The sequence below is a fragment of the Chaetodon trifascialis genome, chromosome 8, assembly GCF_039877785.1.
Source record: "Chaetodon trifascialis isolate fChaTrf1 chromosome 8, fChaTrf1.hap1, whole genome shotgun sequence".
In the NCBI taxonomy this organism is placed as follows: Eukaryota; Metazoa; Chordata; class Actinopteri; order Chaetodontiformes; family Chaetodontidae; genus Chaetodon; species Chaetodon trifascialis.
Genome location: NC_092063.1, coordinates 10,275,149 through 10,291,231, shown reverse-complemented (window position 1 = coordinate 10,291,231; position 16,083 = coordinate 10,275,149). Strand labels below are relative to the sequence as shown.

General features: G+C 40.6%; 1 protein-coding gene across 2 annotated transcripts; it reads right to left on the bottom strand.

Annotated features, from left to right (window-relative positions):
* Nucleotides 1–1,993: 1,993 nt before the first annotated feature.
* LOC139335401 (dystroglycan 1-like) lies at nucleotides 1,994–15,306 on the bottom strand. 2 transcript variants are annotated; one of them, XM_070968998.1, is made up of 3 exons: nucleotides 15,025–15,306; nucleotides 7,806–8,372; nucleotides 1,994–6,775 (listed from the first exon to the last, which is right to left on the bottom strand). In XM_070968998.1, the coding sequence occupies exons 2-3, from the start codon at nucleotides 8,226–8,228 to the stop codon at nucleotides 4,469–4,471; spliced, it is 2,730 nt and encodes a 909-aa protein (XP_070825099.1). In that variant the 5' UTR covers nucleotides 8,229–8,372; nucleotides 15,025–15,306; the 3' UTR covers nucleotides 1,994–4,468. The 2 variants fall into 2 exon arrangements, with proteins under 2 accessions (XP_070825099.1, XP_070825098.1); XM_070968997.1 differs by lacking the exon at nucleotides 15,025–15,306 and adding an exon at nucleotides 14,898–14,984.
* Nucleotides 15,307–16,083: the final 777 nt, after the last annotated feature.

Here is a 16,083-nt window from a genome sequence, read left to right as displayed (position 1 = left end):
CTCAAGCACTATGGTGCATACAAAGACTGATTACTTTTTCTTTTTTAATCAAAAGAAAAAGTTTTTGTCAATAATACTGTGCAGTGGAAATAATTACCCTCCTGTTTGCAATGAGAGTTTGGTCTGGCATGGCTACAAGCCTAATTAGAATTTGTTATGACCCCAGGAATTATAAACACGCTTACAAAACACCCGTTTTGATTAGAGTTCTGCCAGTGTCTGAAACAACAAAGGTACAGCAGGTGTTCTAAAAACACCAAATGTGGATATGTAGAAATCTGTGAAGCAATTTCAAACAATTATAAAACAAAGCATTTGTATTCATCTGTATTTTATCTGGTGCACTATCACTGCAGGAATTAAAAGTTGTGAAACAGATGAGACTTGTGGTTTTCGTGTGCAGAGCTGCAAAGCATCCACAACAGCAGGTTTTCAAGTGCACTGCACCAGACACATCAACAACTGAAAGGTCAGTTCTTCCTATAGATTTTCATGAGGTTATGCATTTTTCATTACATACATTAACTTTCATTCCAACTAAATTATTAATAGGTGCTGGGGGGCGGGGGGCTGATGAAGTGAGAGATTGGCAGGGCATAAAATAGACTCCACATTTTGATACAGCCTCATTACCTACTATTGGCTGCTGTTATCGATTAGCTCAACTCCATTTGTAGATTCAAACTACTCAACTGCTGCTGTGGCAGTCAGATTATGCTTTATGGAAAGTATTAATAGAAAGCATATCCATACCTACAGCTTTAAAAAAAACTATAGTAGATTTTTTGGGTACAGTCAGTTGAAAGTCCTATGCAACTTGTGCTGTGATGCACTAAAACTAGCAATTAAAATCAAAGGTGATTTGATGCATTTTGCCCAACAAGGTCCAGTTTAAACAATGCTCTAAAATCCCTTTAAAAGCTTATAGTGGGTCACTGCAAGAAAAAGGCAGCGTTTGTAATCACAACTGTCCTTAGTAATATGGGTGCACATTATTGTGCCTTCACCTAACCTCAACCTCAGAGAGCTGCTCCAAGTCGCCTGAACTGCAACATCAGAAGATGAGACTCCAGCCTGTCAGCAACTCAGTCATGTGCCCCCAGAATAAAATATCATCCTACAGCTGCATATTCGGTTTGTGGTCCATGTGCGCCAGAGGTGATCATCAGAGCTGCTATATTATATTGTATGTTTTCAGAATTACACACTCTGCAAGCTTTGTAATGACAAGCGCCTAGGAGATGTGAATCGCTATTTTTTGAATGGAAGAATTGAAGCATAATCAGTAATTAAAAGGTAGCATCTATCTATTTCTTAGGACTGCAACTGAAGATTTTCCATATTTCTGATTATAACTTAGTTTCAGTTAATTATTTAGTCAATAAAACATCCTAAAACAGTGAAAAACGCTCAATTTCCAAAAGCCCAGAGTGATGTCATCAAATGTCTTGAGTCGTCATTTGAGAACACAGAACCATCAAATGTTTGGCATTTATGCATGAAAACTGACTGAAAAAAAAAAAAAATGCTCCTTTACTAATCAATTAACTGATTGTTGCAGGTCTATGAAAAGCTTGATATTAATTTGTTGCCCGTTTCAGTGTATATTGTAATGTCAGTATTTCAGTCTGTGTATTAAAAAACATTCTAAGCAATATTCAATCACAGAGAGTGTTTCTAGGAAACAGTGCTTTTAAGTCCAGCGTCCCAAATGAGTCAGTCGCCCACAGTTAGATGGATGTTGACTAACTGATTAATGATTTTGCAATTTGCAACATAACCCAACTCATCATTACCAATTATGTGTTAAAATAATTAAGACTGAGCAAATGAAAGCACAACAGGTAACATAATTACAGCATGGACAATGAAGAAATTACAGTTCTTCAGTCACTCCAGTACATAAATATGTATGTATGTAGCATAAACCTACTGAAGACAGATCTTTCTCTCCTCGTGAGTCTACAGATCAGAGATTTTCTATGAGCTTGAAGGGTAACTTCACATTCACACAGTTGTGTTTCAGGGTCTGGGTGCTCTTTAAAAAGGTACAAAAATATTCAGCACCTTGATTAATTCCCAGAGCAAGTTTCCACCAAATACACATTGTCACAATTAGATCCACAGCAGTTCAACGATTTGACTTTGTGAGAACAAATCAAAATGCCTCGTGTTGCGATTTGTACTGAAAATGTACATTTGTCAAGACCGCATGGGTCTGCAACTTGTCACCAACTAATGGAACTGTTTTTAACCCCACCTGGATTAGTCATCATTACACAAGCTCAGGTATTAGTCATTGTTATTGATATTTCTCCAAGACACGCAGGAGCACAGAGCCAAAAAAAGAAAAAGTGCCCACCTAAATGCCACAGAAGGGAGCACTTGTCTTAAAATATCACAATGTCTCACAGGGGATGCCTGCTGTGTTTTTGGTTTATTACAACAAAGAGTGTGTAGCTCATGTTATAGCCAAAACCAGCCAACCATTGGACCCTATTATAGCCTGCTTCTATAAACTCTGTCAAGAATGTGACAACATACTGTAAAGCAAGGCCACAAAAAGGCCACAGGTCTTTGTTATTATGTACTGTAGCATATTTGAGGGCAAAATAAGTCTGGAAAGCGAAGTGGGGTGTAATATATATTTAAAACTTACTTATTTAACTTTCAAAAATAATAAAAATTCTGTTTTCCAACACATACTGAATTTACTGCATAATGCACTCTAATTTATCCGGCAAGCTGTGTTTGTCAGTCCTTAAATACACCTGTGCACATGTGCTGAAAACATAACATGATCAATCCAGTTCTTTCTTAGACGAAAAAGGGACTATACACATCTTTGAGGCTTTACAAATAGTATTACATTTTATTAATATATTTTCATAAAACAAGTTTAAGACTGTATCAAAAACTCAGTAAAAACATTAGATTTTTAACCATTTTTTCTTATGGTGATATCAGATATGAAATGTACATAATTCACATGTTGTGGTTTCTTTGATCCCCATCATACTGAGATAATGCTTTTTTTTTGTGATGGGCACATAAATGTTCTTTTGTACCCTCACAAACTATAAAGTCATTTTTTTCATGATTGTGATCATAAATCTAGACATACAATTGAAAAATAAAATTATTTCCCACTCTGGCCCTCCCTTTCCCAACTAGGTTTACTGATAAAACACTAACATTATGGAGTTGTTTAATTTCACAGGCACACAATTATGTACATCCCCTTGTCCCCATGCCTCATCTGAACTGACAAAAGGCAGCACACTAAACATAGCAGTGCAACTCCTAGAGGCAGAGCAGCAATAATACAGTACTCTAGGCCCACCCACCCTCATACCAACAAAATCAACTGAATATAAGACAGTGGATCCACCTCACTGATTGTGTCGCTAAGTCTCCCACTGCTGTGAATCACAGCGTTCCATTGGCCCCTTCATTACTGTTGTAGCAACCCCACAAGGTTTGCCTTGTGACCACACACATTACCTTAGCAACAGCAAAACCAGTCATCTCTCAGGCAGGTTCAGTGGCACACACACATTTATATTAAAAAAAAAAAAAAAAAAAAAAAGGAAAAAGAAAAAAAAAGTCATTATTTGTTTCGTAACTTAATGAGGCTACATCTACAACAGGCGGGATCAGTGTAATGTCCTTTGTGATCAAGTACCAGAGGAATCTCAGTCATGTGGTGAGTTCAAGGATACCAAAACAATTTTTCTTCTCCTTACTGAGCTACCACTTACTGCGTTCAATTCTGCGCAAGACACATAGTGCAAGGTTTAACAAGAATTTGCATAAGTGCAAGGTTTGCATGTTATTGTCAAGAGGGAGCAAAGCATAGGAGAGAACAGGGATCAAAGTCTAAGAAACAAACAGATTTCTGTGTAAATAAAGTATTTCATGCTTTCAGTTTGGCTTTTTGTATGTCATTCCCCTCTAGAAATAACAGGTGCAAAATCTTAGTAAACCTAGCTGAAGGACAGATAAGAGTGATACAGAACTCATAAAGATTAACATTGTGAGGGAGAGCCTCAAGTCTGTTGTCATGGTGACATCTGCTCAAAGGCCCTGTGGGCGTCAGTCTTTCCTGCTTCTTTATTATTTTCTATACAATAGAAATAGAACATCATTGAAGATAAAATGGACTCTTCTTGGCAAAAACAGACAAAAAAGAATATGCAAGAAGTCAAAAGCAGATCTGAAGGACAACAAAAAAAAAAAAAGGAGTGCTGGAAATACGAACTGTTCCCCATCCTTTTGCCCTGTGCCAGTAGTAGAATTGTACGATACAGTGTCTTATCCATGATGGTCAAATATATGGGTATGGTTGCCTGCTCCTCTACAAAGTCAAAGCCATTTCATTGAACACATGTAAAATTACTCCTGTAATAGTTTTCAACAAGCATCCCTACATTGCACCTGCTTTCCAAACTGAAAGCTCTAGTGTGCGTTAGGGAGGCACATAGGGAGGTGGTGACCTGTAAGAGGTCATGTTCTTGGGGCGAGAGCCTTTTCCCTCTATGGGGACAGTGAATGGTGGCGGGGGCTGGTAAGGAGGGGCATTAGGATCATCTTGATAAACAGAATACTCCTCCAGCAGATCCTGGTTAAGCAGGGTACTGTGGGGGCCAGCCATGTTTGGGTACTCTGGAGGGGGAAGTGGAGGCTTTTCCTCCTGAAGGATAAGAGGGATGCTGGAGGACGGGGGTGACTTGGAATCATCCAACTCATCTGCAAATATTATGGGGACTCCTTTCTTGATAAAAGTGGCCTGCTCCTCTATGGTCATCTTTCCTTTGCGCTTCTTGCGGTAGCAGACCATAGCAATGATCCCGGCTATGAGCAGCAGGGCTGCTACCACTACAGCTGGAATGACAGTGTGTAGGTAAACATCATCAGTGCTCCGACGACCTGTCCCCGGTGATGGTGTAGCTGTGGGAAGAACAGGCATTGGCACCTCTCCTGGTGGGATGAACGTGTAGCTCTGACATTTATTGGTGCCACGAATAGAGATATTAATGGGCTTGAAATCAGGCTCCATGGCTTTGATGAAGGCCAGTTTAGGTGTTCCTTGGGGATCAGAGATCCTGTTGCTGAGAACTGTGATTTGGTCCTTTGGACAAGGACTCTGCTGGAGACTGTTGTTGGTCCATTCTACCACAATGGAGCCTCGAGTGATGTTTTTCAGGGTTACTGTGCTGCTGTTGCGATCACCGAGGGCATAAGCCAACTTTTTGGTCAAAAGAATCTTCTTATGCACATCATTGCTTAAAGTTTTCGGGTCACCATGGAAACGAGCAGCAAACACAACTGACGGTTTGTCATTAGTAGACCAACGGTTGACTTGAACCTCAAATGCATCCATGATGCTCCTCCCACCCTTATCGGTAGCCAACATGAAGTACTCATGTTTCCCCTCGTGCTGCTCCTCTGGAAGGCCATACAAAAGCTGGATAGTGCTGTTGAATTGGATCCAAGATGTTTCACTCACTGCTTCTTTGGGGGTCTTCTTCAAAGTCAAACGCAGCTTGTCAGTCGTACCATCCTCTCTGTCAAAGAATGTATCAGGTGGAATCTTAACCTCAAAGTATGTGCCAACCCATGCATTGACCTGATCGATGGCGTTGCGGATCTCTGGGGTTTGATTTAAGTCTGGAGCTATAGAGAGAGTGGTGGTGCGTCTGGGTGGTTTAGGCGTGGTGGACTTGGGTTCCCGGGGAGCTGGGGTGGAAGTTTTGGGTTTCTTGGGTTTCCTTGTGGCAGAGGTTTTGGGTCTTTTGGTCGTGCTTGGTGGTGTTGGCAAAGCAGTGGCCTCCACAAATGTAGGGCGGGTCATGGTAGGCTGAATAGGGATGACGCTTGTTGTTCCTAAAACTCTTGTGGGTTGGGGAGGCCCAAAGACAGGAGTGTGGGCTATCTGATCTCTGACCCTCATGGTCGGTTTCACCGGAAGAGGTAAAGGGCCTCGGACAGGGGGAGCAGAGTTCTCTGTTGCTGGGGCAATAGAGGGTGAAGTTGGGGTGGGAACAACACGCACAGGGGGCTCTGGGTGAGTAGTCGGAGGAAGAAGGGAGGGCACTGGAGTAGGAGTATTGTACAACTGCCGTCTGACCCGTTTCACTCCATGGGGCTTTTTGTTGACAATGTGCCAGCCAACCACTGGGTATCCCAGCCTGGCTGACATGGTCCCATCCTTCGCTGAGGACTGGACGCTGCTAATGTCAGGGATACTGGCCTGATCAAGGGCACATCCAAGTTTCCATGATAGTAGGGCCCCATTCTCCACCACCTTCTTGGCATTTCCTGGTCCAGCCATGAAAGCAGACATGTCAAATAAGCGGTTGTTGACAACAGGGACCACCCTCATGTGCTCCAGGGGCACATGTGAGAATTTTCTCATAATGCCCAGTAAGGTGACCCTCTGTTCAGCAACCATCTTTGTCAAGTCAGCATCCAAGATGACTGTAAGGACAGTGACAGGCTCCTCAGAGCCACAGGTGAAAGGCTGGATGCCACTGACATCAGACAGCAGAGTGAACAGGGCTGGCTCTGCATCAGCCCGTTCTTCTGGGTATACTTCAATAGAGAAGACCGTTGCGGGGAAAACTTGGTTGGCAGTCTTTTCAATTTTCTCCTCTCCAGTCACTAAGATATGATACACACCTTTATCCTGCTCCAGGGCCAAGCCTCTCAGAATGCAGCGTTCTTTGTCCCAATAGAGCCAGGAGGGCAAAGTCTCCTTTCCCATCTCAGTGAGCTACAAGAAGAAGAGAAACACTATTACTGTTTTGTACTATAGGAATACTACTTGAAGTTCAAAAAGTAGAAAGTCATTACTCATTTCATTAAATGATAATTCAGTTAAGAAATAATTACAAATGGCCCTATAAATTACCAGGACCCAGGTGATGTCTTAAAATTATTTACTTCATTTGACAAGAAATTTCAATTAACTAATAATATGACAGAGAAAATTAAGTAAGTATTGGAATTGTAAAGTTTTAACTGGAAAATATGAAGTAATTACCAAAAGTATATCAATTAATATACATACAATTCTTTATTTAATTCTCTGTTTGCTATGGACTAATCCTGGAACTAGGAAAAACTAAACAAAATCAAAATGAATGCAAATCTTAATGTCTCGAGTAAAAGTAGAAACACTTTCACAACCTCCCCAGACACCCTTTCATATTGCATTTAGTTTATCAAATCTTGCCAAATATGAACAGGAAGCAGAGTAAGCTCCTATTCATAATCACTATGTGAGTCATCACTATTCATTTTGAGTTATTACTGTATGACAGGATATCATTTTGCATCACCACTTGGGCCAATAATAATCTCATCTCATTCATAAGTCAGACTGGAGCAAGTTGTACCAGAGTCGGCTTCAATCAGCAATGATACTGTGATCAAGACTGAAAGGATAAATACTATATATTATGTATTTGTACAGTGACAGAAAAATACTTTGGCCTACATGGCCATTGTAGTACCCATAAAAGAACAATAAAAAAAATATTCAGAAATAACAGAAAGGTTAGAAAGCAATGGATTTTATGTTGTTTTAATGACACAGTCTAATTCAAATAATACCATGGTTGAGTCTATTCAAACAAATAAGGGGGGCTGATTAATTCAATCTCATTAATGTTAAATAAATTTATGAATTTACATTCAATTTAATATTACATGCTATATACAAATATTTAACACATAAAATCAACTCTAAATTTATCTCAACATTAAACTTTTCTGTAATGGCTAATCTTCAGTGCACTTACATGGACATTACAGGTTGCATTGGCAGGTCCTGGTGGAACCTTCAACTGGAACACCTGGCCCACGATTGCAGAGGAGTCAGGGATGCCAGTGTGCACTCCCCCATTCTTTGCAGAGCAATCTGGGATAGCTGTAGGCGGCCCTTCTCCAACCAAAGATGCTGCAGCCTGTAGCTCAGAGAGCACAGAGGACTGCATAGAAGCCTCTAGTTCCACAGATATCATCTCCACCAGTGTCTCTTGCTGTTCTGGCACAGTGCCCTGGGCCATGGTCACCAGAAGCCCCATTACCAGAGGGATAGTCCTGCACGAAAGAAGCCTGCTCCTCCCAGCATCCCCACAGCTCATGTCTCTCCGTTTATAGTGCATAGCAATAGGCCTTTGGGCTGCCCAACAGATGTCTGTGAACAACTTAAGAGGCCACATGCACTCAAGTCAGGCTGATGATATGCTTGTGGGTCAGATTCCCTAGTTTTTGGCTATGCTCACAGATGCAGTGGTTTCTCTTTGTTGTCCTCTGTGATCCATGAAGAGATCTTTGGCAGCCTGTTAGACAGCCATGTCAGCCAGCTGCGTGAGACAACAAAAACAAATACGAGTGTGACAAAGTGAGAAATGGGGGGGAAAAAAGCAAACTTACTGCAAACATACAAGTACAAACACACAGTTAAGTGGTCTCAACAGATCTCCCCACCGCAATACTACCAACATATATTGTATATTGTGTGTTAAAACTTAAAAAAAAAAAAAAAAAAAATCCATTTAACACCCTACTAGAGGTATAAGAGAGACTTCAATGTCCCAGTGGGAAATTTGCCTTGGACATCACAGCCTGCAGTATAAAATCACAGCAAGAAGTAAAAAACATTCATTAACTGCACATGCCTATCTACATAAGCATAAGTGCACACATAGCACAATATATAACAGTGATAAACAGCAAGGGGGTCAGCTATGGCATACACATATCAGCCGAGGTGGTGTTAAGGGCTTTAATGGATAGCGGGACAAAGACATGTTGAATGAGAAGGTGGTGCCTACTTATGGGAACCCTGTGCCATCTGAGAGTCTGAGTCTGAGATGATTTATATGGTACTACAGGAGAGTATGATGGTGTAGCACAATTGTTCCATTACTTTAAAAGATCTGATACTGCAGAATATTTTAGGTGCCCAAAATCACTCCCTATTTACCATCCAGTGCACTTGGCCTGTGCCAATTGGCGATCACATCACCTATCTAAGCTGCCCTCAGGTCAGAGTGTAAACATTTAGGCACTACATAGTACCCTCAAAACCACAACGGAACCAAAAAAGTACAGTACATGGCATGTACTGCTGTCTGTTAACAATTCTACAAAGCAATGCATTGCATTTTACAGACATATAAATTATAGCAGCACAGCGCTATACCTGTAATTGATGATGCAAAATAACAATGTTGTATAAGCATCTGAAATCTCAATATACTTTTCACTAAAGAGTAAACTACTGTCTATTATATAAGGAAGGAGGATTTTGGACACAGCATGTTGTTTTCCCACCGTAAATTATAAATGAGACAATATTTGGAGTTAATAAATCACCTTATAGAGACTCGCTGAAAACACTGAACCCTAAATGCATCCAGTTTTATAATTTTAGGATAAACATAATTATCTAAATCTACTGAAATTAAATTCAACCAAATTGTAGGGTTATTTGAGCTGATAGTGTAAAATATATCTCTGATTTAGATTATGCACTTGCAGTTTCAAAGTCATGAACATTATTGTAAAAAGGACACATTGATCTCCTACTGATCTTCACTTCTCTGTCACAGCATTTTCAGTAACAGCGATTCTCACGAGTGTCAAAGGTTGTTTGTCTTGGTTGTAAGTTCTAATTAGGTGCCCTGGGGGTTGGAGTAAGAGTCCCTGTTGTGCTGACCCAGCCAACCCCAATCCTGTAGCAGTCAGAAACGGCAGAGGAGGGTCGCCCATTTGCCTGGAATCCTAATGCCTGAATGGCACAAGGCTGTGACGTCAAACTTATTCACTCCAAAACACTGCGTGTTAGATACTAATCCAACCCCAGAAAGAGGACTCTGCTTAAAGAGGGTCTTAGTGAAATATTTGCTATTCACTGGCCATCATTTTTATCTAGAATCATTGTCATAAAATCAGTCAATTTAAACAAAACCCACACCTCTAAGAATGTGTTATGCTGTTTGAACAAACCACCACAATATCTGGATGATTTATACTAGAAAAGGCCAGTAACAGGGCTGCACTGCATTAGGATGGGGATCTCATGGAAACCAACACAAACGTTGCAATCACAAAATATACATTCATTTACCCTAATATAAGCAGGAACAGATGTTCAGCCTCATTCTTTTGGGATAAGCTATAAAAATTTAATGAACATGATGGGAGGTAGTCATTATTGAAATCAATCATGCACACAAGTGCATGGTCTTCTACTAAACTGTGTTCCTCCAAATGCTGCAGCAAATAAAGTTTCAGATGATTAGTTTCGCTTGTCTCACTCACCCACTTGCTTTCACTTTCTCTCTCCCTCTCTCTTTAGTCTGGCCTCTTTTTTTTTTTTTTTTTTTTTTCAAAACTTGAATTAACAACAAAATCCCTCCAATCAAATCATAATAACACTATGACTGCTGATGCTGTCATATGACATTCAAACATCTGGTTGGTAACCGTTCCTATGGGAAATGACATCAAGTTTCTTAAAAAAAAAGGGCAAAATCCATGACCTTTTTGTTCAGTTTTAGTTCCCACTGTCTGAGGCACAACTGAACTACAGGCAAAAGAAAAATAAATCATATTGTAATTTCTTTGACAAATATTGTGATTGCAATGACTCACAATTTCAGTGGATATGATCATTTTTGCAAATTATTTTCACTGGAAAAAAAATTATGTGACTATTCCTGCAGTACCAAAAAAAGCATATTCGCTCCCTTACATCTGGAGAATATGGTTTGTAGAGCAGGGCATCTCTGCAGCACAATGCTTCACTGATAATGGTATATTTTTATAATATTTCAATTAATTGTTCAGCCCTAGTTTGAAGCTGCTTTTTTAACCTTCACAACCCATTTAATAAGGCTCATTTGCAATCCATATATACTAAGGGCAGCTTATTAAATAGTTAAGTGACTGTATGTTCCCTGCTGAACTGGGCAGAAAGATTTTCAATAGAAAATATGGTTTCAGGTGGAAGTGATCAGAATCTCTGTGGGAATTGACCATAATGGTTAGAAATCCTGAAGATTCTGTACACACCTCTATCCAGTAGCTCAGATTGATGTCAAAGTAAAAATAAATCAATAGAATAAAATTGATCAGAATTTCCCTAGACATGCACAAATTGAGCCTTTAACTACAATATCAAAGCCTCAGTGCCCATACCATGTTGCAAGGGACAAGAATGGAGGGAATAAAGGTTTTGATAGGCCTCATGAGTGGAAATTTTATCCTATAAGGCTCAACTCTTATAGGGCTGATGAAAGCTGTTCTTTACAACATTAGCTTTCTGTAATTGTGTGTTGACTTTATAGTTTAAGTTGTGCAAAAACATATTGAATGTTTAGTCACTCAATTCTTTTTTAAACAAACATAACTCAGCCTTTGGAAAAGCAAACAAAAAACACGAAAACAGACTACTGTTAATTGTGTCGTTCAAATTATCTCTGACCTGACAAAACAATGTTCAGCCTTCAATTAACCTGCAAAATTCATACTACTAACAGCTACTTTTCCAACTTTGGTTTCTGTGGATGCAGGTACAGTCCCACTCCTTCACACGCTTTTACAATAACTGCCCACATTGTTCTGATCTGTTACTAGAATTGTGAACAGCAAGTATCTCTATGGTGGTGTACAGCTCAGCCAGCGCTACTGAGACAGGCCAACCTTTTGCATTAAAAAATGTATGATTCATCACTATACAAAAAAATTACATACCAAGGCCGCTACAGATATTTGTTTGCATTGAAAATCAACCGTGTCAGTAGATCACCTACTGTTAGTGACTAATAAAAACATGTAGCTAACGTATGCAAAACAAAAATCAAACTACTGCGTAATCTATGTATTCAACCTTCAGTGTAAAATATTAATATGTACTGCAGGTATAGAGTGTGGTGTTTCTGGCACAGAAATGGACTGTTATGACTAGACGGCCAGCTGGGAAAACTACAACATACAATCAGTTCACATTCACGGGGCTCCTGTGCCCTCCACCATCCTGCACGTAATTTGAAATGCTGAATGAATGTGTCAAAAGAATAACATTTCAAATACAAAACACAATAACGAGTCACTCTGAAACATGAAATAGCTGTGACACACTGGTGATCTGTTTTGCTAATTTGACATTTTGCCACCTACTAACAAATGCATGGAGAGCATCCAGTCATGTCTCACATAACCCATTATCCAGGTTGAGACATGCACCTTATCTGACATCTTTATCTACTGAGTCAGTTCAGTGGGATTTATACCCCACGCTCTTCTCTCCCTGCACAGCTGTCTTCTGACTGACTATTCCAAAGAAAAAAAAAACAAACAAACAAAAAAAAAAACACATACAATAAGCAATCTAATTAATGCACGGTCATGCAAAAAAAAAAAAAAAAGGCTAAATCTTCGGTGACCTATATTATGCCAGCTGTGAAGACAAAACATATTTCTTGATTCATCTATCCATTTGTGTTTCTATGTAAAATAAACATTAACATGAAAATGGGTTTGCCCTTAAGCTTAATTCAATTCAGAATGAGCACTACACCTTACCTCAGGCTGTTGCCACACACATGTGGGGGGGGGGCAACATCCTAGCATCAAAGTAAGCTCTCCACATTGTGGCCTAGATTCTATCACGTTCTCATTTCACAGTGCGAGTAATTCAGAATCCAATTAAAACAACATCTCATTAAGAAATATGAAATGTTTTAATATGCCGATTTGCAGTGTTCTAACATGCCGTTCAAAAGAACAAAACAAATATGAAAAATGAAATGTGTGCATAACAGAATGTGTGTTGAGAGGAGTAAACCTCAACAGTAATGAGGATGTGTCATTTGAGGAAAAGGAAAACAATCTTAACAAAAGGCTTATCAAAAGAATATACACGAATCCATAATGCCTGCTGTGGAGAGGACTGACCTTAAAAGCCTAAGGTAGGTCCTAAAAATTAAGAAAAAAAATCATCACTACCAGTTTTAGAATAGACCCCACATTCACAGTATATTTTTTGAAAAACACAACACCTGCATTAACTGCATCTCATTGTTAACAGAAGGGATAATTGTGCCTCAATGTTATCACCACAATACTTTCTTTACAACAGTGCTGGGGCTGAGCCATATGGCAATCTTACAAAATATTTAAGAAATGTAGTTTCAAAAGCCCAAGAGCTGAAACAAAAGTCAATGAAATTAGTTATTTTATATGCTTATTTGGGATTTGAGTAAAACACAACTTGTTAATTTGCCACTGACAAGTTATTAAAATATCAGTTTCTATGACAGGCCTAGTACAATGACACAGGCTTTGAGTGTGGGTGATTTCAGCCCATTTCCCACTGAGGCCTGCACTAACAGGGGAACGACACCGTTTACAGCCATGGTATCCACGCTGTCTGCAGATCAACAGTAGTTAAAACTTGAAAACTATCAAAAATAATTAGTGCTCCGATGCACAGTGGCACTCAGGGCCAACTGAATTGACGTACCACATCCAGCAGCCTCTGGATAGTGCATGAGCTGAATAACAAACACATCCACAAGACAAGCTTGCTTTGCAGTTGGATGTTTCCCTTGTGTTGCCCTCCACACTGTTCGACAAAGTAATGAAATATGTGGACAGAAAACACAAAATCGGCCTTGGCTGAGTGAAAGTCTATCGTGGCTTGATGACCTGCGTGCAACTCGTTTCAAGCTACAGGAAAACCACCGTATGCTGTCAAAACTAAATGTTGGAAGTCAACAAATGACTTTGTGTCAAATCAAAAGGAATCCGGAGCATGAAGAAACAGTGAGTTTCAAGCGCACAAAAAAAGGCAACGCTAAATCTCTGCTCTGTAAAGCTTCCCAGTGAGTGACACTTGTGTCTGAAATCTGGCCGTTGCTACGGATGATTTTTCTTAATTCGTGAAGTTAAACCTGTTTACACTTCCGACTGCTAAAGACTGTGAGGATACAAGCCACAAATGCGTTTACTATATGACACACGAGGTTAAATAAAGTACAGCGACTGGAACTACTGGAACGTTAGACACGGTGGGAAATTCACGCTAACACAATAGTAAGTTCGGCTACACTCGCCCTTCCCGATATAACATCATCAACGATAAAGACACCGTGATTGATGACAGCCGATTTAGTTTTTGACGTATAATTACACAAAACACTGATATCATAATCAAATGAGTCAGGATTGGCTGCTATTCGTGTCCCTGTAGTCAGTTGGTAGGCAGTTACTGGCATACAGCTAACGTTAGCTAACTAAGTTAACTAAAACGTTAGCTACCGGGCCCGTTTCAGTTGCCCCCGTTTAGCTAGATTGGAGTCTGTAGACGAGGCCCTTATGTATGATAACGCCACCTACGACGTTCAACCTTGATAAATCATGTAGCAGCACCCACTAAGTAAACTCTACCTTTATGGGAACAGTAATGACTAAAAACTGGCCGTAAATGAAAAAGCAAATCCAGTCACTGGCTGCGTGCAGTGCTGCATCTACATCTGCCCGTCGCTAGCGCAGAGATGCACCTGTTTTATTCTAGGCGGAAACGAGCAGCGATGTGCTGCTGCTGCTGCTGGGGCAGCCACAACACAAATGAATAGCTCCCTCAATATTATGCAGCTAACATTAGCCCTGTGAGGCTGCACTACTGATGCGCTTACGAACAAAAGCTCGCTTCGTGGCATTAACCTCTATAACGTGTTAAAGTGAGCCACCTCAATCACTTCCAAATGTCGAACAGCAAAGTCGAAAAAAAAACGACTGGACTGAGCAATGATAGCCACCGAGTGAGGCTAACCAACAAGCTAACGTCAAGTATGCCAATGACAAAAATAGCCTGTTACCTGTCCTGTCAGCGGACAGGAGTCCGTGCTAAATCTGGAAATAAGTCGAGTTAGCAAGGATGCCGAGGGTGCCATTACTCACGACGCTACTGCTAAAACAGCGACATAACCCAAAATTTAAACTGACCTTGTTAGCGAGCTAACGTTAGCTAACTCGCGCCGTAATGTCTCCTCTTCTACCCGGAGAGAGCCGCTGAGACTTCCAACATGCCATTAAACATGCGCTTTCCCCTCAGCGCCGCACACAGATATCTGGCATTTGGTGAGTAGGGTATCTGAGCACAGCCAAGGGAACGGCTGTCTCTCCGGTTTGGTTAGTAGTTCACTACTCTATATCGTAATTATGTCGGTTGCTACCCCTCCCTTACTGCCTCTGTCCTCCTCGCAGACAGGTCTACAGGTTGAGGCCAACCGTGTGTACTAGCGTGACTCCGCCTTCCATTTATTTGGAGACGTCATGCAGGTGAAAACATCGGCGGAGGAGGGCTGTGGCGGAAGGTTTGAGCGTCTCTCTGTCCCTGCGCTGGACTGAAAAAAAACTTGGATGTGGAAGAGGTGGGGGGGATATGGGGGTAGGGCAAGAGCGGGTAGTGGCTGAAAGCGAAAGAAGATAATGGCGGATGGGGGGGGGGGGGGGGGGGGGGGTGCAGACATGGATCTAAGGGGGGTATCATCAAATGTAGCTGTGAGTTTTGGAGGAGTTAAGAAACCCACTGAAGTTGACAATCATCAAAGCCTTAGTCAGGGAAGTTAAATATATAAGAGCTGAAAAGAGTAAAAAAAAAAAAATGCATGACTGACAAAATCATAGTAACTAAAGCAGTGAGGGTGGGAGAGTGTGAGGAGGTGGTCTATGGATTTCCTCTCAAAGTCACTGTGTAGGAGCTGGTTGAGATCCTAAGGGTGAGGTGCCAAAAAAATGATGGATGGATTTTTCTGCTACAGCTTAAGAGAATATACCGAAGCCAAAGAGCTCTTTCCAATGTCAGAATTTTGAGCATGCAAGATGTGCGAGGGGGAGAGGCAATGCGCAAGGTGGGGAGGGGCGCTGTAATTGCAAAGGGAGTGAAGGGAGCTGTATGGCATTACTTAAAAAAGCAATAACTATATAGAGTATTTGCAATATGTTGTAGTCGAGCTGTTTCAGAGGAAGGACCTGATAAACTATTACAGTTCATGCAAATGA